The following is a 21,657-nucleotide window of genomic DNA, read 5'->3' on the forward strand; positions in this document are numbered from 1 at the left end:
AAGGCTTTATCTGTTCATTATGGAAAAAATAAAATTATGTAGCTGGAAAAAAAAAAATCCCCATAAATCTTGAACTAAGGCAGTCAACCGCTGTCTGAGTTCCACTGTGAAGCCCTTGGTTGTTCTCACACTTTCCCCCGTTTTAATTAGATGTTGATCTATTGTCAGCTAACTTCCATCACCTCCGAACTGCTGGAAAGCCAAACATAAATAAAAGCAATACAGCACAAACTAAAAATCAATTAAACTCCATGGCTTCATGATGAAATGAATTTCCAGATTCCTGTGCACTGCTCACAACCTACAACCAAATACTTCTTGCTTACTCAGGCTATAGAAAGCAGACAGCACAGGACAAATGGAGGAAGAACTGGCACAGGACCTGGAAAAAAACAAAAAGACTCTTCACGCAGGGATGCCTGTGATGCCACCTTTCTTCTAAGCCTCTATGGGACATGAGGAAAGGAACAGCATGACTGCCACATTCAGGAAGACCATCTAAAGCAAGGCTATTTTAAAGTAACAGGTTGTTGGTGCTTTTTCTAGCAGGTCTCCTAAACACAGAGCCTATGGCTAGTTAGAAACAGACGTCAAGTTGTAGCATATTTCTCACTTCTACCCTCCAGAATAATTTCAACGCACAGAAGATCAGTGACTGCTCTTCTCCTACATCCAAATGTCACAAAACATTTCTACTATACAAAAGTCAGCACAGACCATTTTCAGATGCTTCTCCATCTGGGGCATCCAGAGGTGTCACCTACCTGCCACAACTCCAGCAACGTACACAAAACTGATCCTCGCAGCTCCATGCACCATTTCCAGGGGAATCCCAACCAAGAGCTGAAGGACAACATTGAGTCCAAGGTGTTCTATCCTGCGGCAAGGAGAAACAACAGTTGTCCTCTTTTCTAAGTCTTTGTGTCCCTTCTCTACACTTGAGACAGAGATATCTTGGAAAGGAAATCAAATAGCACCTGCTTCATGAAAGTAGATTGTAACACTGGGAAAAACAATGGTTCCTGAAAAAATCAGACTGGGAGCTACGATGCTTCTTCCCTCCTCGCTGCTCATTATCTTTTTCACATCCACCCAGGTCCTTTCAGCCAAAGACCTCACAGCATGTTTGATTCTTAGTGAGGTTTTTTTTTCTTTTTATTTTTGTTTTGTTTGGTTTTTTTCTTTTTTTTTTTTTTGTTTTGTCTTGTTTGTTTGAAGAAGTTAAATGACTTGTCCAAAAAAGCAGCAAGATGGCAGCAGAGCCTGGAACAGAAGCCAGAAATTTGACCTGCTTCTCTCTTCTCCCCTCCTAATGATACAGCCTTTCCCTGCACATATTACACTGCCATGATGGGGAGCAGATATTAAGTCAAGAGCAAGGTAAGCCAAGCAGTGCTAAGACAGTTGCTGTTTCCTTGTAACACATAATGCCGCTTTACTGTTAGTGTTATCTGACCCTCACCCTTTTCTGCTGTGCCTGCTTCAGTGTGATCATGGTCAGAATGGGAAGCAGAGGGCATTTTTATCTGTGGTTAGGTGCCCAGTGAGAGTCAAAGTGTATGAGCTCCCTGTTCACCTACCCTTGTTCCCATTACAGTCAATAGCAAAACTCCTGCTGAACACAATGGGAAAAGCTGGGCTTAGACTAGTCTTGTAGAAAACCCCACTGTGCACATCGTGCAGGACCACTTGCAGCCTAGAGGCAGAGTGTGACAGCTAACATGGGCGTATTTGGTAAAGACTCCGGTGCAGCAGTTTTCTCCTGTGCTGAATCAATAGTTTCAAAGCAAGTTCTTTGTTGCTTTAATCAATAGTGCTTAACAAAACTGTCTTGCTACTTTTCAAAGCTCTGGACAAATATTTACCCTTGCCTTTGCCATCTGCAGGATCTTTCAGTGTGGTAACAACAGCACCAGGCCCCTGAACAGGGTCCTTCTCAACACTGTGCTAGTGTCTGAGATTTACCCTGGGCTCACAGGGCTGCAACCTTGCTGAATGGCCACATCCTGCTGGACCCAGGGGTATACTGTTTTCTGTATGAAGAGTGCCTGAGTCTGCTTACAAAGCAGGTGGACCTAAATGACACAGTGGTACCCTTAACGCAGAAGGCTAACATCTTTGGGGGGAAAGAGTGCAAAGTAGCTAATGCATTGGAAATCTACATCCTGTTTTATACAAGAAAAGGATTGCTCACAGACAGCCACTAGCAATCTTTGGTTTAAGTTATGTGCATTTTCACTGTTTTGGTCTTTCTTCATGTTACCATAGCAATCTGCCATATACATCAGCAAAAACCGCTGATGGTGAGATGCAGTAATGACAGAACAGTCTCATAAATGAGAATTTAAAGTTGGACTGGAAAAAACTGCTACAAATTATACTGCCGGAAACAGTCCTTTCCAGATATCTTAATAGGTTTGTTTCCACTGAATTTCTCTCCAAGGATAAATTTCTCTTCTGCACAAAACATTCAGCACTGCAATTTGTCATCATGGGAAACGGCTGCATGTAACTGAGTTTTTTTATTACCTTGCTCAAGACTTTTGAAGCCACTGGGCATAGACATATTCTGGCATTCATTCTGATCCTGCATGTTCACAGAAGTTAGGAACTACATTAGGAACAACCAGCAAAGGTCAAACTGAGATCACAGAAGAGTCAAAGCATCCAAGTGCCCTTTTACAGAGGGGAGGAAAGAAGCTTTGGCTGGCACAGAGTCAACGTCATGAGCTGGCACCTGACATTTTCACACAAAGCACTGGGTCTTATTTTTCAAAGGAAGCTTTTGTTAGAGCTCGGCAAAGTTTATCCTAGACTCTAAAGTGACTGCTCTGATTCACAGCTGTTCTTAAAAGACTTTCCAGGAGCAATCCCATTCACTTCTCCTCCCCATCATGCTAGCAGCTTTGAAGGCTCCACAGTCAATAAGCACCCATAAAATATAATTACCCTTTGCCAGTGCTGAATGCGTCATTCTTGAAATGACAATTTCATTGATTTATTAAAGACTTTCTCCTTCTCTGGGACCAAACAAATGGGACTGAGCATCAATGCAAGTCATTAGTTATGGCAGTGTTACAAATGCGTGGGCCCCAGATAATCAACGTCTGCTTTCCATGAAAGCAGAAGGGCAGAATTTACAACTTTGCCTGCCTTTTCAGCCCTTGACAAAGCTCCCTCCATCAGGACCAACACACAACCCGTGCATTTTTGGCATCTTTCTAGAGGCACAGCCAGCCAAGCCTTAGCAACTGCTGTCTTCTCGGACATCTTCTGGCTGTCACTTGCTCTTCAAAAAAACAAACCGAGTGCACTAAATTAAGGAGCAGTCCACATTAACATTTTAAAGTCTCAGCTGGAAGCAGGATAACAATAGACCCCATGGCATTGTGTTAGCCTCTCATTTGAAAATGAGAGGAGAATGATGGGCTTCCACTAACAAACGTTATTACCTTTCCAAGATTTATCTGTTCTCCTGATATGAAAGGAGCTTAACACACCGGTTAGCAATAAATGAACATTTAGCCTAACTCCAGATACTGCAGATAAATCATGGGGTTTATTGTTCCAGCAGGACTCTCCATTGTTTTGAAGGCTACATAGCTAAAGAACTTGAAATCCATCACAAAAACAATGAGTCTCCTGCACACCACCTTCCCCACTGTTCACCTCTGAGCCAGCCACAGATGTGAAAAAAACCTAAGCTATTTTTCAGCCAGTAAGTGTGAAGAACGCCAGGGCACTGCCTGCTACAGGGAAGGGTGACCTTGCACAAGGTAGGAAAGCATGCCACAGGTAATAGAGGAAGACATCTGAATGCTGCAAAAATTGTCCTTGTGCAGGTGCTTCTCTTCAAATGTATCCCAAAGCAACCTGCAGTTACATATGTGATATAGTAGAACATTGCCACCACCAGAAGAAAAGCCAGATACAAATTAGCTAAGTTAAAAGTTGTAAAACTTGATTTTACAAGCCCAGTTTTCCCCATGTCCTCAGTGATGGAAATTTCCAATTCTCATTTTACATCACCAGCCTCACGTCTAAGCCCAATAGTCTCCACTTGCAGACTGAAACCTATATACAATGGACTTTTTGGAGGGATTAAGGATGCAGAGTACAGATGTTGCCATATTAAGAAGTTTCATCTATAAATTTTTTCCTACTGTCCCCTTGGGTAGAGTTTGTTCTGTCCTATGATTTTTATCCAGAGATCTGGGGCAAATCTTGTGCTCAAGGGCAATTACACACCAAGGCAGTTATTCCATGGCAGAGAAGAGACATCAGCATGTCTTCCATCAGAGACATAGAAAAAGGAAAAGATCAGCTTGATCTTTCTGGCCTTTCATAGGAGAACACTGACTGATGGGAATATAGGCTTTCTATTTAAGAACAAAGGGTCTTTATCCAGTTTCAAACTATAAACTACTGCTAAAAAGCCCGTTGCTGTGATTTTTCAATGACAGAATTAAAGAAAATTGCAATTATCTGCCAGGAATGTGTGAAGATAATGATCTGAGAAACTACTCAGAGGGGGTAGAGTGTTTTGTACAGGGATGAACTTTCCTGTGACACTCATCACCATGGCATCACAAACATCATACAATTAAGTCTCTTTTAATCTTGGGAGGACTAGCACAGTTGAGAAGCACAGAGTTAGAATCCCCACAGCTTGTATTCTCTTCCCAAGTCTGCTACATACCTCCCATGGAATGAAGGAGGATTCATTTTACTGTGCACCTTCATTTTGCATTTTGTGTTAGATGGACCATTCTCTGTCCATCTGGCCAGTTGAGATTGTCAGCTCTTCAGGAACACTGGTGTTTGTACAGTGTGTACAAAATGGGAGTTCAGTCTTGACTCAGGCTTCTAGGCATTATCTCAGTCCCTACAGAAGGGACAATGCTACTAAGTGATGACATACCATAGGCACAGGGAATTTAATTGACTTTTCCAACCTCAGCTAGGAAGTCTAGCAAGAATACACCATGTAGTTTTTAAATACTTGCACGGCTCCTCTAGAGGGACACTGGGCTTCGATCTGGTGAGTTTTAGGAAGCACACACTGGAAAGTGTGCAATAAGAGGAAGGTGCGGTCCCAACACTGGGGAGAAGAGCAGCATCTGTTAAGTTCCTTATGTTGCCTCCTCCCTTCAGAGAGCTGCGAAGGTTTGCCCCTCATTGCCCAACACTCCACAACAGCTTCAGACTTTTATATGCAATTTAGAATTGATTTTTTAAAATTTATTTCTGAGCTGATTCTGTCACTTCCACCTCCTCCCTCTCTCTGGGAAACCTGAACTGTGGAGAATCTCTGCGGTTTCTAAGTACTCACCCTGCATGCATGAATATGTAGGTTAGGTACCTCCAAGCCTGAGCACGGAGCTGAGGATGGTAAAGTAATGCGTTCTTCAGGTATAAGGGATGGCTGACTTGCAGCACAAATCTGTCTAATACCACTCCGTTGTAAAGAAAAAAGGCAACCTAGAAGAGCAGGGAGATTCCTTGGTTAGCAAATGCCTTCTCTCACTGAAAAGCAATTTGTAGCTCAAAATCATGGAGAAAAAAGTCAAACGTACAATAAATTTTCTCCCATTTGAGAGCTTCACAAAGCGTGAAAGTTCCCTCTTTTAAGGAACCTGCAACGCATTGGTATAACTCCATATGTGTCTTTCTGTAACACACCAGCCACTGAGTCAGAGGAACTCAGCACCCTACTGATCAGTGCCATATTATATCCTTCTCTGTGCTTATTTGAGCGCATTACTCAGCAACTGTGCAAAGATCTCATTTGGGCAACAGATGAGCAGGTCAGAATATTTAACCCAGTTTCTCTTCCCTCCTTTTTCTCTGCATTCACAGAACAGAGATAACTGTAGGGAATTTTTCTTCTAATTCCATTATTTGAATTACCAGTTTCCCTAGAACTGTCCAGATTTTCACTCCTCAAAAAGTTTTGCTACAGTTTCCCAAATTCTGTAGTTTCATATACAAATTATTTCAATGACTAATAACCACGCTTGGAGACAGATAGGATCACAGTCTCCACTTACACACACACACAGACAGGTAAGCCAAAATGGCTATCAATCAGCTTCGTGCTTGTCCTTGTCTGGGTCTAAAGGAGTCCCACTCTAGCCCTTGTTCACGTCCCAGCAAAGCCTTTGGCAGTGTGGGGTGGGTTCCCAGAGAGAGGGCATTAAGGTACTTGCCTCTACAATAGTGATGGTAATCATGAACCAGGGTGGAGGGCAGCAGGTATAGCTGTCATAGTACCACTTGCGGTCTATCTCTCGTGGCAGGGTTTCATATGCAACATGCCGGATCAGCCTCTGTGAAAGGCTCAGCCCCGTTTCCTCCAGCAGTGCCTTGCTGCACAGCCTCCTGTTCCCCTGAAGGATGGCTTGGCGGAAACTATTCGACCTTTTGTTGCTCATCTGGGTAAAAAGAAAAGGAAGAAACCATGAAGACAAAGCAAGGTCTGGCACAACCATCCGGGGAGATTAGTGCCAGTTTGTCAGCACCAGATCCAGGCAGGCAGGAGAACACCACCAGGCTGGAGCTTTAGGAACCAAGTCTCAGGATGATCACAGGGTGGCCTACATGGGGTGCAAGGAAAACCAGTACCAGGGTCTGCTCTTACAATGCCAATAAATGAGGTGAGGGCAGAACACTGGCAAGGCAGAGCAGAGGCTGCTGATGCACCTGGCTGAGCTCTCTGGCCCATTCTCCAGCCTTCCATCTACTGCCTTCACCACCAGTTATCACTATCCACATTCCTGTGTCCTCTTTCTCTCAGCTTCCCCTGCTCCATCACACTTCCCTGCACTTGCCATCTCTGGGGGCAGAAAATTTCTTGGATGTAGCAGCAGGTACACTCACAGCATCTAACCCTTGTGTTCTGGTCCTTGGAATTGGCAGGAATTAGCTCTGGGCAAAGAAAATTATCTCTTTGTGTAAAACAAAACTGCATGAGCAACAGCAACAAAACAACAAACTAAACTGCTGTACAGGCTGTCTTATTGCTGTAAACTTGCAAGAGGAAAGGATTTCTTCTTTTAAAACAGTTATTTTCAGAGGGGACAGGTTTTGAGATGGTGCAGGCTTTGGAGAATACAGCTAATTTGTATATGCATTATCACCTTACATGCATAGAATTAGCTGTCTATCTTTTTGAGCATACGTTTTCCCAATTTAGATGCATAATTAAAGCAATTGTATTTGCAAATTAGGCAGATGGAATTTTATGCCTAGCCTGCTTGGGGGGAAGGCGGAGGGGTAGAAAACAAACCCCCAAAACCCACCCTCAAAACAACCAGATCTGAAAGACCTTGCTCCAAGATTTGGATAATTGCTAATTAGCCCTGATGTCAAACCAACCTGCTGCATTAGAGTCACTGTCTGTACTGGCTGAATCTTTGGTAGGAAGGCTAACTATGCATAAAGACCACTGTAAGGGGACCTTTTACATAAAAGGCAACAAAGAAAATGTGACAGCCTGTTCCTTCTTCTGAAAGAACTGCTAACTGATCTCAGAAACCACCAGCATCTTCAGTCTCCGAGAACCAAGTAAGAGATGACATTCAGCAGCATTGGCTTCCAGTTGTCTTAGATCACACTGGTTTCAGCTAATATCCCAAAGACAGCAAAGCCCAGAGCTTGTGCTCTCAGTGCCCAGGCAGCTGGGTAATTGTTCCAAGCTGGACCAAGCTGCTTAAAACACAGTAATCACTGCAGGGAGCCACCTCCTGTTAATCACTGGAGGAAGGCAAAGGGGCCATCTGAGGTGATGGCACTGCAACCTACTCTCCCAGTAGCTGCCCATCCCTCCTTAGCCTTCTGTTTGCAGCCTGTCCCTCCAACACAGAAATTCTCCAACATGAGCAAAATTAACAGGCAATTGATCTATTTCAAGCTTTTTAAAACTGGGGAAAAATTCGTTGTTGTTCTTTTTGAGTTGTTTTAGTGAGAAAAAGGTTTACCCAAAAAACTCTGTCTCCTTTCTTGGTATTTCTGCTTTGCTCTCTCTTTTCTTCGCTCATTCGTAAAACACTTGTAACACTTCTGGCAAAAGAAGCAGAAAAGGCAAAGAAGAAAAAAAAATCTGTCCACAAAAATCTTTCTTCCAGTCTTCTCAATTCTATCATCCAAAAGCTCTTATCTAAAACTAAGGAAGATCAGGGGAAAAAAATTGTTGGTGATCTGTTGCCTTAAGAAAGCCCACTCATATTGAAAGACAATATTTTCACAGAGAAACATCCACCAGGTGTAAGGCTTTCCTTAGCATTTGTGAGACGCTTTTTGGTAGGTGACAGATGTACTTCTGTTTCAAAAGGTACCTTTAGCCACCTAATGACCTCACTGTGTTCACAGAAGAAAGCTTTGCTCCAGGTTAGTTCAGAGAAGCCTGTCGGAGACATACTTTGCATGCTCCCTTGCAGAGTTCATTCTGTTATCTCCGGCTTTGCTCCTCTTGTGGACAAGAATAAATTCAGAATGAAACTAAATTTGCCTGCTACAGACAAAAATACCGAACAGTTGACTGAAGCTGCTGATATACTTATTCTAATTACAGTGATATGTGTGATTTTCCTGCCTACCACAGAACAGTCAGTGCTTTTCCCTGCTGCAGCTCTTCAGTGGAAAATATAATCGTTTCCAGAGTTAACCGAAGAAAATCATCATTGCAGTGCAGCATCAGGAAGTGCTGACCACCCTCAGCAGATGACCACCTCATTGCTGCAAAGCCTGGTGAGAGAGATGGGCAGGAAACTCCAAAGGCTGCCAACCTTCATGTCCGTGCTAGGCTTGTAACAGAAATTTCTTTACATTTGTTCAGCAGAGGATCCTAACGCAGGCACCACTGAACCTGCCTGTTATTGCTAAGCATGCCAAACAGGGACTTGCTCGGTTCAATCACCTGAATTCACCACAGCCTCATCAGTCCAGTGTCCTGCTCTGCATTACTGCTAATGCTGACCAAAGAGCCCAAATAACAGCCAGGGCAGTGCCAATTCATCAGCATGATGTTGCTGAAGGTGTTCCTCAACATACTAAAACCAAAACAGAATGGAAAGGTCTTCTTAGTTTTGTTAAGAGCAGGACATGGCAGGATCACTGTGTAAGTCACACCTCACATGAACAAAGCCTCTGGCTCTCATGGGGAGGTGGTAAGCTGGACCTCACAACACTAAGTGACTTGCCCAAGGCCATACACTAGAGTTAGAAGAATCCAAGTTGCACAACTTCTCTGATCACTAGGCTGCACTGCTTTCAAGCCCTTCTGTTCAACAGAAAGCTCTGCCTTCCTCCTCCAAAAGAGGAAAATAAACCACAGGACTTTCCACACCCCACATAGAAGCTAAAATGGAAGCTCATGACAATATGATTTCCTCCAAGGAATGATGAAAGACAGTTGTAGCTTTATTCTCTCAACTACCTGTTCCCACACCCCGTTATTTTTACAAGGTGTTCCATATTGGTTGTTTCTGGCCACATCTGGATGATAAAATGCCAAGAGTTATTTAAACTGGTAATCATAGGAAAGCAGTAAATGTTGATATTACAAGAGCAAGGGAAGTCCTTGGGCGAAATGCTGATAGTTCTCTGCGGAGCACACGTGACTGCTGGAGAAAGACCTTGTATGCCTCAACACACACAACAAGATTATTTCTATACAGTATGAGGCATTGCCCGTTGGTAGCCTCTCTGAACAACAGGTATGAATGTATCACATCAACTGCACTTTTAAGTAGCAAGCACAGCCTCTTCCTCTTAGTTGATTTTTGGTAGACCTCCCCAGATACTGTGAGATAGGCACAGAAAAACATAAGGCTAACTCAGATATAAGGTCATGGGATCAAAGTGTTCAGGGACAGAAAATACCTTTGAAGTCAACTTCTTAGGTGGCTAGAATCCTGTCCCTGGACAGAGGGTCTACTGGGTTTTTAAATTCATCAGCTCTTAACAAAGAGGCAACAAGAAAACTGCCTGCAGTTTAAATGGAGCAGGTCGTGAACTGCTGCAGTCTTGCAGAATATATGGATATATCCAACACCAGGTGTATTCTTCCCAGATTATGATATACCAGCAGACTCATTAGAAGGAATGTGACTGGCAAGGAGCAAGATACTCCCTGCATCCACCAACAACAGTAGGTGCTGTGTCAGTGGGGGCCAGATCTCAATTTACCCAGAAAATTAAAATCCACTAAGATGTGGATAACTGAGCACCTGTTAAATTTAGGCCTCTCAGTAAGAAGACATGCTGCTGGTCCCCAGCTGCAATCATTGCCCATCACACCAAGGAGGAAATGATCTCCAAAGAGGCAGCACAGCTGACTGCCAAGGCTCAAGCAAACACAACAGCTCTGGGCCTACTCAGATAACCCCACAGGCCTTTGGATCACACTGTTAATCTCAAGCTAGGAGGTGATGGGCGTAAGGAGAGACAGAGGATTAAGTCACTACTGCTGCTCTCATCAACTGTTGATGAGAAGCCTATTTTGTTCCTCAGGCTGACTTTGGAAGACTCAGATCTTCCCAGAGAGTCTCGCATATGGTCACAATTTGCTGACGTGATTTTGGAATTATATAATATTGGTATTTATGAGCCAAGTATTTAATCATCAGCTGAAAGAACACTGGGCCCATTGTTGGCCTGCACATTATTAGGGCTCCGGAAGCTCAGGGCAGCCCATCCCACTTCTCTTCATGCAATTGATCTGGGAATTCTTTAATGAGCATGATATTAAAGCTGCAGGCAGATGGGTACAGCAAACAGTATGTGAAGAGTGAAGGTAGCGGTGGGGAACAACACATTCCCTTAGTCCTTCATGCCTGCAGAAAGTTATTATGCAGAGAGAAAGAAATTTCCCTTGCAAAACAGCCAAGCTGACATGACTGGTAACCATGCACTGCCACCTCTGCCCTTTGGTATTACCATACCAAAACAAAACAAGGCTTAGTGCTACAGCTCTGCTCAAAGGATGCGTTTGATACACCTGCCAGAAAAGAAAATTTTTCCCTATTTAGATCTGAACCTGTCTTCAACATTGAAAATGTCAAGATTTAGGATAAGAGTCCTTACCGTCTAGCGTGGGACAGTGGCCAGACTTTGGTAAAGTACAAAGTCCTGCTTTTGTTCAGCACACGTGCCAATCTAGAACTAGTCTCAGATAATCTGCAACTTGCAATGGAAACTGTCCATTCCCACCAGCAGAACAACTTCTCTGTGTTTCTTGGCTATCTTTACTATTGTTGCTGCCTCAGATAATCAATAGCCAAGTCATGTAGCATTTCCCTATCTCCAGTTTCATGGCTTGTGTGGGGCACAGTACCCTTTTAATGGTTTTTATTCAGCCTCATTCAGGAGTTTTTGGAAAACATGGATTTCTGCCCATTACACATTGGCATCTTTGAGGCTGGTCTATGGCTATTTTTAAACACATACAACACTGACAGGCAATGCATTCAGCTCTCCAGCTCTGATCCTCCAAGACACAGAACACTAAATCAGAAGTTAGCACAAGCTTTTTAAAAGCCTCTGTCAGCTCCAGTTTTATAACCCACTTTACTTACAAATGCAGCCTCTTCAATCAATTTTGCTTTCAAGATTCACATTTATTTCCTTCCCTCACTCCGCACTTCCACAAAATGCTAATGTGGGTAAAGACAGCTTCTCCCAAAATGCATAGCTCAGCATCAAGTTCATCTGTCACAGATGTTCACATCCTCTAAGCCAACCTGGTAGCACTTTCCCAAACAGTATCAAATGGAAAAAAAGCAAATACCAACATCCTGATTTGCTCTGGAGATTCAAGAAAAATTAGAGGCAGGAGAGACCAAATAAATTATCCTGGCCATTGCAGGGGTATTCCCTGCTCAAGGTTTTGTCTGGACTCATATTAAATGTGCCAGGCATTTCCATTAGAAAAGGTAAACCACATTCAGATTTCAAGGTTAATTGCAAGAACACTGCTTGCAGGACAAGACTAACATTGTTGTTCAAATAACATTGTGTCAAAACACAGCAAGTTTGAAACTTCAAACCCCCCTAACACCTGTTCCATTTTTCATTGGTACTGGGAAGAATTCTGCAACTGAAGTGAATCCAGATTTAATTTTCTGAAGCAAAATTAAAAAAAAAAATCTTTATAACATTTCCCACTCATGTATGTATTTTAGATACATACACAATTAAAACAACCATTTAAGTTGACATCGTGGTTCTCAAGTTTCAACTGTACGTGATTGAAAACAGCTGAGGAATCATGGTTAAGAATGGAAATTTCTGTGCTAAGTTCCACTTTAATTGGCATAATGATTATTTGGCAGACTAGTTCACTTGGAAGAAAGTTCTCTCTTCTGCTGCTACATGTAACCAGTATCTAATGGACTCAGATCAATGTACAAGCTGAATACACTCCAAAAGCAGCATCTCAGTTATTAAATTTTAAGATACTCACCTTGCCCTCTGATGGCTTTTTTCCCCCTCAGGAGATGCACGTGGCTCTTGGAACATCAAAAATCACCAGTTTTCTCCAAAATGGGAAGCAAAACAACATGAAGGCAGTGTGAGGCACATTTGTCAGGAGGGGTATCCAGCTCCTGGAAATGCTCCCTGGAGTAAGAACTTTGCACCTCAATAAGGACTTTAATACACTGAGAGGTAAGAGATATATAAGGACACAATCACATGACTGCTCTCATCTGTCTCTTGAGAAAACCTCCTCCTTACTCATAATAGCATAATATTAGATCAAATACTGAAGTAAGAGATTTTCAAACCTTTTTTAATTAAATATTTATTATTATACCTCTGAATAAAAGCCAGGAAGAGAGCTCAGGAATCCTATACTTTCAGCCAAGAGAGTGAATCAAGGACAGAGGGAGCACTTAAAGGGCTGTCCCATTGGAAGCTGAAGGACATCTCAGAGGAATCCAGATGGGAGTCCTCTTGATGTTTGGCAGAGGATCTGCCCTGGTTCAACAGTGCAGCTAATTGGAAGCACAGAGGGGAAGAAATGGAGCTATAAAACTTGCAGCTTTGCCTGCAACAAACCTTTCTAGATTAGCAACAGTAAGAACAAAATGACAAACACTGGACAAAAACACTAGAACTGAGGTACTGGGTTATTCTGCAATAGCCTTTTAAGCTTAAAACACTCACTAGAAAGCAAACAAGGATTTAGCAGGAAAAGGATATACTCATTTGGGCAAACTTTTGTCCTGCCTGGGGATTCCCCTGAGAATTGGAGATTTAGGCTTTATTGCTTTTCTTCCCAGTGACTCAGGTAATAAAGAATTATATACAGTTCCTGCAAAGCCTTGTTCACCTAAGCATTCTATGCAGGCTGTCAGCTGGTTCAGTAAAGGACAGGCAAAGACACTGGAAGTGGAATTTATAGCTACTTTATGACTGTGCTACGAAGTACTTCTAAGTACCATCAAAAAAAACCTCAAGCAAACCATGGTTTAAAGGACCTCTCACCTCCCCACCCCCCCACCCCCCAAGAATACAGTATGTAACTTCTTAAAAGCTCAGCTCCACAAAGATAATAGAGCCCTCCTGGTGCTGTCACATAGACACTCACAAAGTCAAAAGATAAAATTCAATGTTTTCTCTTTAAAAAAGTTATCTCTTTTCCTAGCTACAGCTCTTCGTTCACTGTTTCCCCTCATTTCAGTTCAAGCCAGGGTGGAGGAAGTATCCCAAATAAAAGTGTTACCATTGCAAGCACTGAAACAGTAAAGGCAAGAGTTACTCACCTTTGAAAGCAGAAAGCATGGCCATGAAAAAGTCTATGGGTACACGCAGTGTCCCCACAAGGGAGAGAACCAATCCTTGCTTTTATCACTGAAGTGGCTAATAAGAACAAATGGCTTCCAGCCACACATTGGTGAAAAATATCTTAATAAAAATATAAGCAGCTATTTTTGAAGCCTTGGAAAGCAATGGAAAAGCAGGCTGGAGTTAGAACAAGAGGTAATAGGGAACTAAGGGCACAGCAGGATGGGTTCAGCACCTTCCAGAATTGGTCCTTCTGACATGCCTGGCTATTGCCTACTAAATCCATGCCCAGCTGGAAATATGTCCCACCTCTGCTCTGTTAAGATAAAACAACATGTTGTGAGTTTGGAGAAAAGTTCTTTCACAGACCCAAACAATGTGAACTTTTCATTTGGTGACTACTGATAGGGAGGGCATACTGCTATCTCCGAGATGTCTGCAAAAGGAAAACTTGTAAGTCAGAGAAGGTGCTCTAATGCCCCCTTTCAGTGGCATAAGTGGCCAGCAGAAGGTCTGCAGAACAACTGCAAAACACATATGACTCTGGGGAAAAAAAAAAAAAAAAAAAGAAAAAAAAAAGAAAAAAAAAAAGAAAAAACATCTCCCAGATGGAAGAGCTTTGCAGCCTCCAAGACAATATGTATTTTAGTGGTTACCAGCGTACGTGCTGTGCCTTTCACAAAGCAAAGGGAAAAGCTCTGTGGAGTCCAGAGAAAAAGCTGCCACCCCCCTGTGGAACATGGCTGCTAATTCCTAGTTGCGTAGGTCAGTTTAAAATCTCATTAAACTCCATTGGCTCTTTAAAGAAAAAAGAGCAAAAAAACCTCACCTCCCACTTCCTATTACAGTTGATACGCTGAAACAGCCTCAAGAGACCCCCATTTAATGACACCATCAATGGCATTTTAGAGGTTTTATCCTTACCAAATTTCAAATAAGTTGTCTAGAAGGGAAAGTTCCTAACACAACTTCATTAAATCAAAGCATGCTAATTCCACACCCATAGGGCTTCAATTCAGGGTTGTGCAAAGGCACTGACTTGTTCTAAGCACATGTTTAAGTTTAATCGTCCTTATATTGAGTGCATCTTTCAGTACCTTTCTATACTGCATTACAAACTCTTACAAGTCTATGAAAGCATTAAAACTAGAGTGTGAAGTCATTATTTTGCTGTATTTTTTCTTTAGGATAAGCCACACAACAAGTTTCTATAGACTGATAAAGCTAGTCAGTGCAAGTCAAAGCCTCCATTGAACCAGCTCATTTCCCACTTACAGCATTCCAGGACCCACTTCAGACTCGCTGTTTTTGTTTGCGGATTGTAATAAAATCCCAGAGTATTTTACCCCTTCAGCCAGTCCTGCTCTCTCTTCAAATGCCTACACAGATCACCCTGCCCAGGACAGAAAAGCTAGCATCTAAATCTTAACCTTTGTACTTCCACAGTATCCACTAGTATAGACAGACCATAAGACTCTGGGTAGTCACTTCACCTCCTTTACTTCCCATATTTTATCTTGGTTTTATGACTCCAGCAATATTTTGATATAACTGCCCCTTTGAACATCCAGCTCAACAACACATAGCACAAGACAGCCTTCCACTAACATGTTCCAGCCTATTCCATGAAGTAAGAAACTACTGTAAAGATATGTTCCTCTCACCTTCTCTGATGGCCAATAGACCTGCGTATCTGTCACTCGTGAGGAGGAAGAGCAGAGGCTGCAGATTTCTTAGCCTGTATCTGCAGTTTTATTTCTTTACTTGAAGAGGCAGGGTTTGCAGTTTGGCAGCACACTGAGCAAGCCAGAAAGGAAATCACAAAAACTAAAGGAAATCTTTCTCTGAAGGGTAAAGTGTGCTGGCGCCAGCAAAGTTTGGACTAGGGCGACCTGATTATTGTTATACAGTGCTTTAAAAAAATGCATGTTGCTCACTGAAAATGAGGTAGAATTAGCTTGTGCCTAGAAGCCAGCAAGGCCAGGGAAAGCAAGGTGGGTGTTAATTCTTGATATGAAAAACAAAGGATGTGCGTTTATTTAGCTAATATATTTTGCTCACTACTGAGATGCTACATCAGCTTGCAGTTACTACAAAGATACAGCTAAACATTTCTGTTGGAAGCAGCAGTGTTTTGTTTTTCCCAAGTCACATGAAGTCTGTCTCAGAGCTTACTAATTCCTCCCAAACATGCTGAAATACCACTGCCTTCAGGGAATGGCATTTGTCCTCAGCTCTTGTAGACCCAACACAGCTCCCCAAGCAAATGCTCATCAGAGAGCTGGTTCCCCAGCACCTGGCTCTTCTTCCTCTGAAGAACTGCCATTGACTTTGCCAAAACTGTGAACCCCAAAAGAAATGCAACTCTTACCTCCTTCCGTCTGCTGGAGAAACAGACCCATGAGGCACAGAGACACGAGGCTTCCACAAGTTTCACAGTGAGTCTTTGCAGAGCCAGGAACAAAACTTTGGTCCACCTGACTTCCAGTCCTGCCCTTTGATTATGAGATCCGTAGCAGGGACAGAGAGACCTTCAGTGTGCACTAGGGGCTCGCCCCAGGGTAGTGCCAGTGTTGGAATGGGCGACAGCCACATTCCCTTCCCCCCTCAAGTCCTCCTGCCCCATGCTGGCAGGTCCAATCTGGACCACACTGAATGCATTGAGGTCAGCTTTTACAACACATTTGGTTCAGAGGTGATCTGTAGAGTTGCACTGGCAGAGAAATCTCTTGGGCTGCAGAATGGATTTTGCTTTAGTCTCAATATAAGCTGTGATTTACTCTTCTAGCAAAAGCTGCTTTAATAAACACAACATTCTGTAAAACTTTCCTTGCCTAGAGTAAGGCTAGGAGTTACTTACCCAATTTTCACAACAAGAGAATATAAGCTACCACCACAGCCTGAACTGGCTCCATATTGCCCCTCCGTCAAGCAGAGTAAGGTCTCAGAAGCTCCATTGTACCCCTTTGATTCTGCTCACGTGTCTGAAGAGGAACACATCAAGACAGTGAAGAGGTGGTAAAGGCACGACCCAGCCTGTCCAAAGCAACAATCCACATTCCCAGGCAGAGAAGACAACGAAGGTTTAGCCAGAGAATGAGACTGAGTCTCTCCAGGGCGTCGCTGCTCTGCCCTTTAGCTCTGTTACAGTTCACAGGATATTATGTGAAGTAGTCCAGGACTGCCAGCAGCAACTGCTGTTCAGCAAGGATCCCGGCAAAGAACATCTCAACTATAATTACCTCCTGACTTGTCTCCTCTCTCAAAGTAGCAAAGTTAGTTAAACAGCTTTGCTCATTATCTTCTCCTGTGGCCTATGCTGTTCATAGCCAGAATTTCCACTGTGCATTTTCAGCATCTCTCTTCACAATGCAGAAAAGCAACCAGACAACAGAAATGCACAAGACGTCTCCACTTGTACAGGAAACACTTTTGTTATTCTGCACTGTCTCAGACACAGGATAAGAAATCCCATCTGAAACTGCTTTCTGCCGTTCTTGTAAGCCCCAGTGTAGAAACAGAAGTGGCTATGATTGCAGCATTGTGTTTTACAACTACATTAGATGAATCGCAGGGGTACAGAGGAGAAATAATTCCCAATGAGTTGCCTATCTGATTTTTTTTCAGCCCTTTGTTTGCAGATGACACCAGGAGTCTTCAGCTTCCCTGAATTCATTCATTACTGAAATTACTTACTGAGTGATTTCTAGGGTCTATTCTCATCCTGTAAAACTTTCAATTTCAGAAATTTAAGCTGCTTTGCTGAGTTGAGAACAGGCATATGTGTTGTGGGAGTATATCTGGGTCTCCTTATTAAGGTGAGATGTCCTGGAATTAAATTTTTGGTACATCTAGTAGTTCACAACACACTTTGGACATCAGGAGATAACACAGCGTTGCTCAATAGCAGTCCTTTAGTTGGGGATCACAGTGTCTGAAAGAGCAGGCAAAAGTCTTGGTGCTCATGATGATGTTGGAGCATACAGCTGCAAGCATTTTTTACTGCCCTCTCTGGGACATGCAGTACCCTGGAGGAAACAATGTGTTAACACTATTGCTTTGTGAGGTTTATGGCCTGTAGTGACTTCTGAAAATAATAATTCCGTAGAGTTACAGGTGCTTCTGTGATCATTAATAGCATCTCTCGGCATCAGACTCTCTAGTAAGTAGCCAAGCACCCTGCAGAATAAGCATCACATTCTGTCACACTTCCAGGGAATCCAGCAAAGATCAAGGGTTCTACAAGGCTGAAAAAAGGGAAGACCCTCCCTGCTTGATTTTTATCAACATTAGCAAAGCTGAGGGAAAAAAACAGAGAGGATATCATATCCCAGGAGCTGACCATTGAAGACAGTTCTCTTGATGCCCAGAGGTCAAACCTTACTTTCTGCTGGATTCTGTGAGACAGTGCATGTTTGTACTGGCTTTGGCTGGGATAGAGTTAGTTTTTTTCATAGTAGCTTGAGTAGGCAGCTCATCGGCTCCTTCCATCCCATGCTTGGAAAGAAACCAAAAGAGCTGCTTGTGAGACACACACACAGAGGAATCTCCTTCCTTCCACACCTCTGCTGTGACAACTGCACTGTAATGCATCTCTGACACCCAGCCCCAGTCCTCCCCTCAAGTCCCCTCCAGTGGCCAGAGCCTTATTAATGCAATTCTACTTCTTGCTCAGTTTCAGTACCTCGGACACATTTGGTAGGCCATGAGATTCTCGTGTCAGAGCATTTGTTCATGAATATTGATGGAGAAAAGGAAAACCACATGCACAGAGCCATGCTTGTAAAACCTTTGTGGATCTAGTAAAAGGTTAGCCTTTCCCTTCCCCACATCCAGTACTATCATTTTGGGGAGCAGATCAATTCTTGCTAAGCTACAGAAACAGACAAATTAACCTGAGCAAAAAGCAGAGATGGCTGATGATCATCAAGCACAAGCATGTACTTAAACATCACCACACATAGTTTCCAGGATTGACAGCTACAAAGTGAAGGAAATCACTCATTTCACAGTGATTCTGTGTCAACTGTGCTGTTTCTTTCCATCAGGAAGTTCACAAGGCAGGTTTCAGAGCAGGAAACTAGGGAAAAGAGGAGTAGTCCTAAAAAGTTTGGATATTAGAAATCAATAGCAACTAGAGGAGGAGTGAGAAGAGAGATGCCATTTGTAAGTAGTTTAATGTTCTGGCATTTGCATTGCCTATTGATTAGAAAGTGCAAAAAACACAGATGAGGATAGAGAGACTGATGACAGAAAAACCAATGGCTTCTTTACAGGAGTCATTCAATAGTAGCGAAGGAAATTTGCCATTTTGCAGAAATTACATCAGGTGGGCATGAGCTGGCACGATCTCCTATTCCCCAAAGGAGGAGAATGTCCAAGCCTTTCACCTCCCACCTGCCTCTCATTAGCTTGTGCTGCTCTGGAGCTCAGTGGAGCAAGGAGAGAGGAAAAAGCCCAGTTCTATTCCTGAGCCTCTTGCCAACGTATTGGCTGGCCCTAGGCCATCATTTCTGTAAAAGAAATTAGATGATACCTCTTCCTGCTACCTAAGTGTTGTGCAGCTCAATTAGTGAATGCTTGCTTGCATGGTACTTTGAATATACCAAACTGTAGAACAAGCAGCTATTACTATAAATACACCACCGATCACAGAGTACCATTGACCACACTGTTTATTAAGCTGGAGCTGAGGAAAACCTCACACTCACTGTGATCTATTTAATAGTTGCTACATTTATTTTACTGTGTACCTAAATACATGCAAGGGGCTAACAAGACAGCTTGATTAGATACAGCAGATCTATGTCATTGCATCAGAATAATTTCACCTTCACACTGCCCACAGCCTGACCAGGTTGTGACCTGGATCCTTGACAACTATGCCCTGTTATCATACTTTTCTGATTAATGTGAAGACAGGACATACAGAAGACTCTTTCTCAACTGAGAACACATGCATGAGCGACCGTGACAAATGGAAGGATCAAATCCCCATGTTGACTGAAGGAACATAGAGATGCAAATTATTATACTCTGCATCAAGAAAACATCCAGCTTTCCAGCAAAACCTTAGATATGTCACTGACTTTCGTTGCTCATTGACTTTGTCACCCAGGTTTCTCTTACTACTGTACTAAATCTTCTGGGACTCAGGTGGGGAATGAGAGAGCAAAAACAGGGCAAAGCCCCTGGAATGGCCACTGTTCAAGATACCCATCTTGCAAACAACATTTCTAGGCCATCCTGGGCATCTAACAACACATGTCTACATCTGTGTTGGCTCACCGAACTGCCTTGATGAGAAACAGAGAGATCCCTTCACTAATTGACTCATTAGTAAAGACAGAGAGGCATCCAGATCATGACTCACACAGTCTGAGACATCTCACCTGGGATAAAATGAACATGACCTAGAAACACTTTATCCCTGTTGCTGTTGATGCCTACAGCAGTGCAATATTACTCCACCCAGCAAGTCAACACCGTGTTATATTTTGCCTGGGAGTGGTGACATCTCTAGATAAAATAGGAGACATTCAGACTGACAGACCTCTGCTTCCAAACAAATGGCTCCTTACAACACCTACCAATTGATATTGAGAGCAAAAGCCTCAAAACTAGCAGCAGCCATTGCTTCATGCTCCTCTTACAACCGCTCCCTCAGTTTCTTCCCATGCAAACTTGTTTCCCTGGAAAAATCAGCAGCAACTTGACTCTGGGCTTGAGAGTTCAGTCACCACTGAATACTTCAGCAAGCCCATGCAGAGTGTGATGCAGGGAAACAGCAAACACTGGTGTTGATAGAGGGAGGGAGGGAAAGGGACTGTCCCTCAACAGCCAATGTTTTAAGCAGAGCCAAGGACTCAAAGGCCCTGCCAGCCAGAGCACTCACCAGGTTGACGAAGTCCTGGTAGCAGATCCTCCCCTCAGAGTTGCTGTCTGCCAGGGCCAGCAGGACCTCCAGCTTGTGGGGGTCCAGCTCCGAGCCGTGTCTCTGGAGAAGGGAGCGAAACTTCTCGGTGCTGATGTAGCCGGTGTTGTCAGGATCGAACTGGGATAGGAGGGGAAAGTGCTACAATTAACCATTCCACGTTACACACAACTCTGCCAATGCATTCATCACCTGCAGGAGGCCCGCTGGGACCCCAGGGGCTGCTCTAGGCTTTGGTGGCACATTGCCCTGCAATCACCCCATCTCCAGCTTCCTTTCACTGCCCAGGGACTGCAAAGCACCCTGCTGCAGAGAGGTGAACCCAAGCATCATCATCCACACCATCACCCTGTCTCCACCCAAGCTTCAGCTAAGTCAGCTCCCTTCACCTTCCTTCCCTCTGCATCATCATTTCTCTTGGCTATTTTTTATATCCCTCTTTATCTGGACTATCAAGCAAACCAGAGATGCAGTCTGTCAGATAAAACGTACTGAAAACAGTTTTACTCCTGTATTTCCCAACACAGTTGCACCACGGGAATATGCCATCCCTCCTAAAGCCCTTTCTGTGCTCAGTATTTCTGACAGTCACTTTTCCAGATCACCTCTACAGATGCCTTCAAAATGGTAAATGATTTCACTGCTGAAGAGCTCTCTGTTTTAAGATGGATTGGGAAGAAAGTCTTTGGACAGGGAGCAAAGCAGATGAACATTATGTCAAACTAAAAGTGACAAGGCAGCCACATGCTGTTTTCAGAACATAAACTAGACTCATTAGAAGGAAAGTCCCAGGTGAGACTTGCAGTGAATCCCACTCTGACCAAAAACATCACTGTTTTCCCTCAGACTAAGTGGTTAACCTCCTAAAAATGCCACTGACCAAAAAAGAGACAGCTTTGCAAGACTGTTCAAACTTACGACTGCTTCCAGCGACT

The 21,657-nt window shown here is 43.2% G+C and overlaps 1 protein-coding gene across 1 annotated transcript in view; it reads right to left on the bottom strand.

Annotated features, from left to right (window-relative positions):
• RHBDL3 (rhomboid like 3) overlaps positions 1-20,857 on the bottom strand; it is a 28,061-nt gene extending 7,204 nt beyond the window's left edge. The window contains exons 1-4 of the mRNA XM_075043854.1: positions 20,684-20,857; positions 6,210-6,434; positions 5,333-5,481; positions 765-877 (exon numbers count right to left, since the gene is read on the bottom strand). Of these exons, the coding sequence (XP_074899955.1) occupies positions 765-877; positions 5,333-5,481; positions 6,210-6,434 (487 nt within the window). The 5' untranslated portion in view covers positions 20,684-20,857. The remainder of the gene's footprint in view (positions 1-764; positions 878-5,332; positions 5,482-6,209; positions 6,435-20,683) is intronic.
• Between the last annotated feature and the right edge of the window lie 800 nt (positions 20,858-21,657).

This window comes from Buteo buteo, chromosome 13 (genome assembly GCF_964188355.1).
Source record: "Buteo buteo chromosome 13, bButBut1.hap1.1, whole genome shotgun sequence".
Taxonomy (NCBI): Eukaryota; Metazoa; Chordata; class Aves; order Accipitriformes; family Accipitridae; genus Buteo; species Buteo buteo.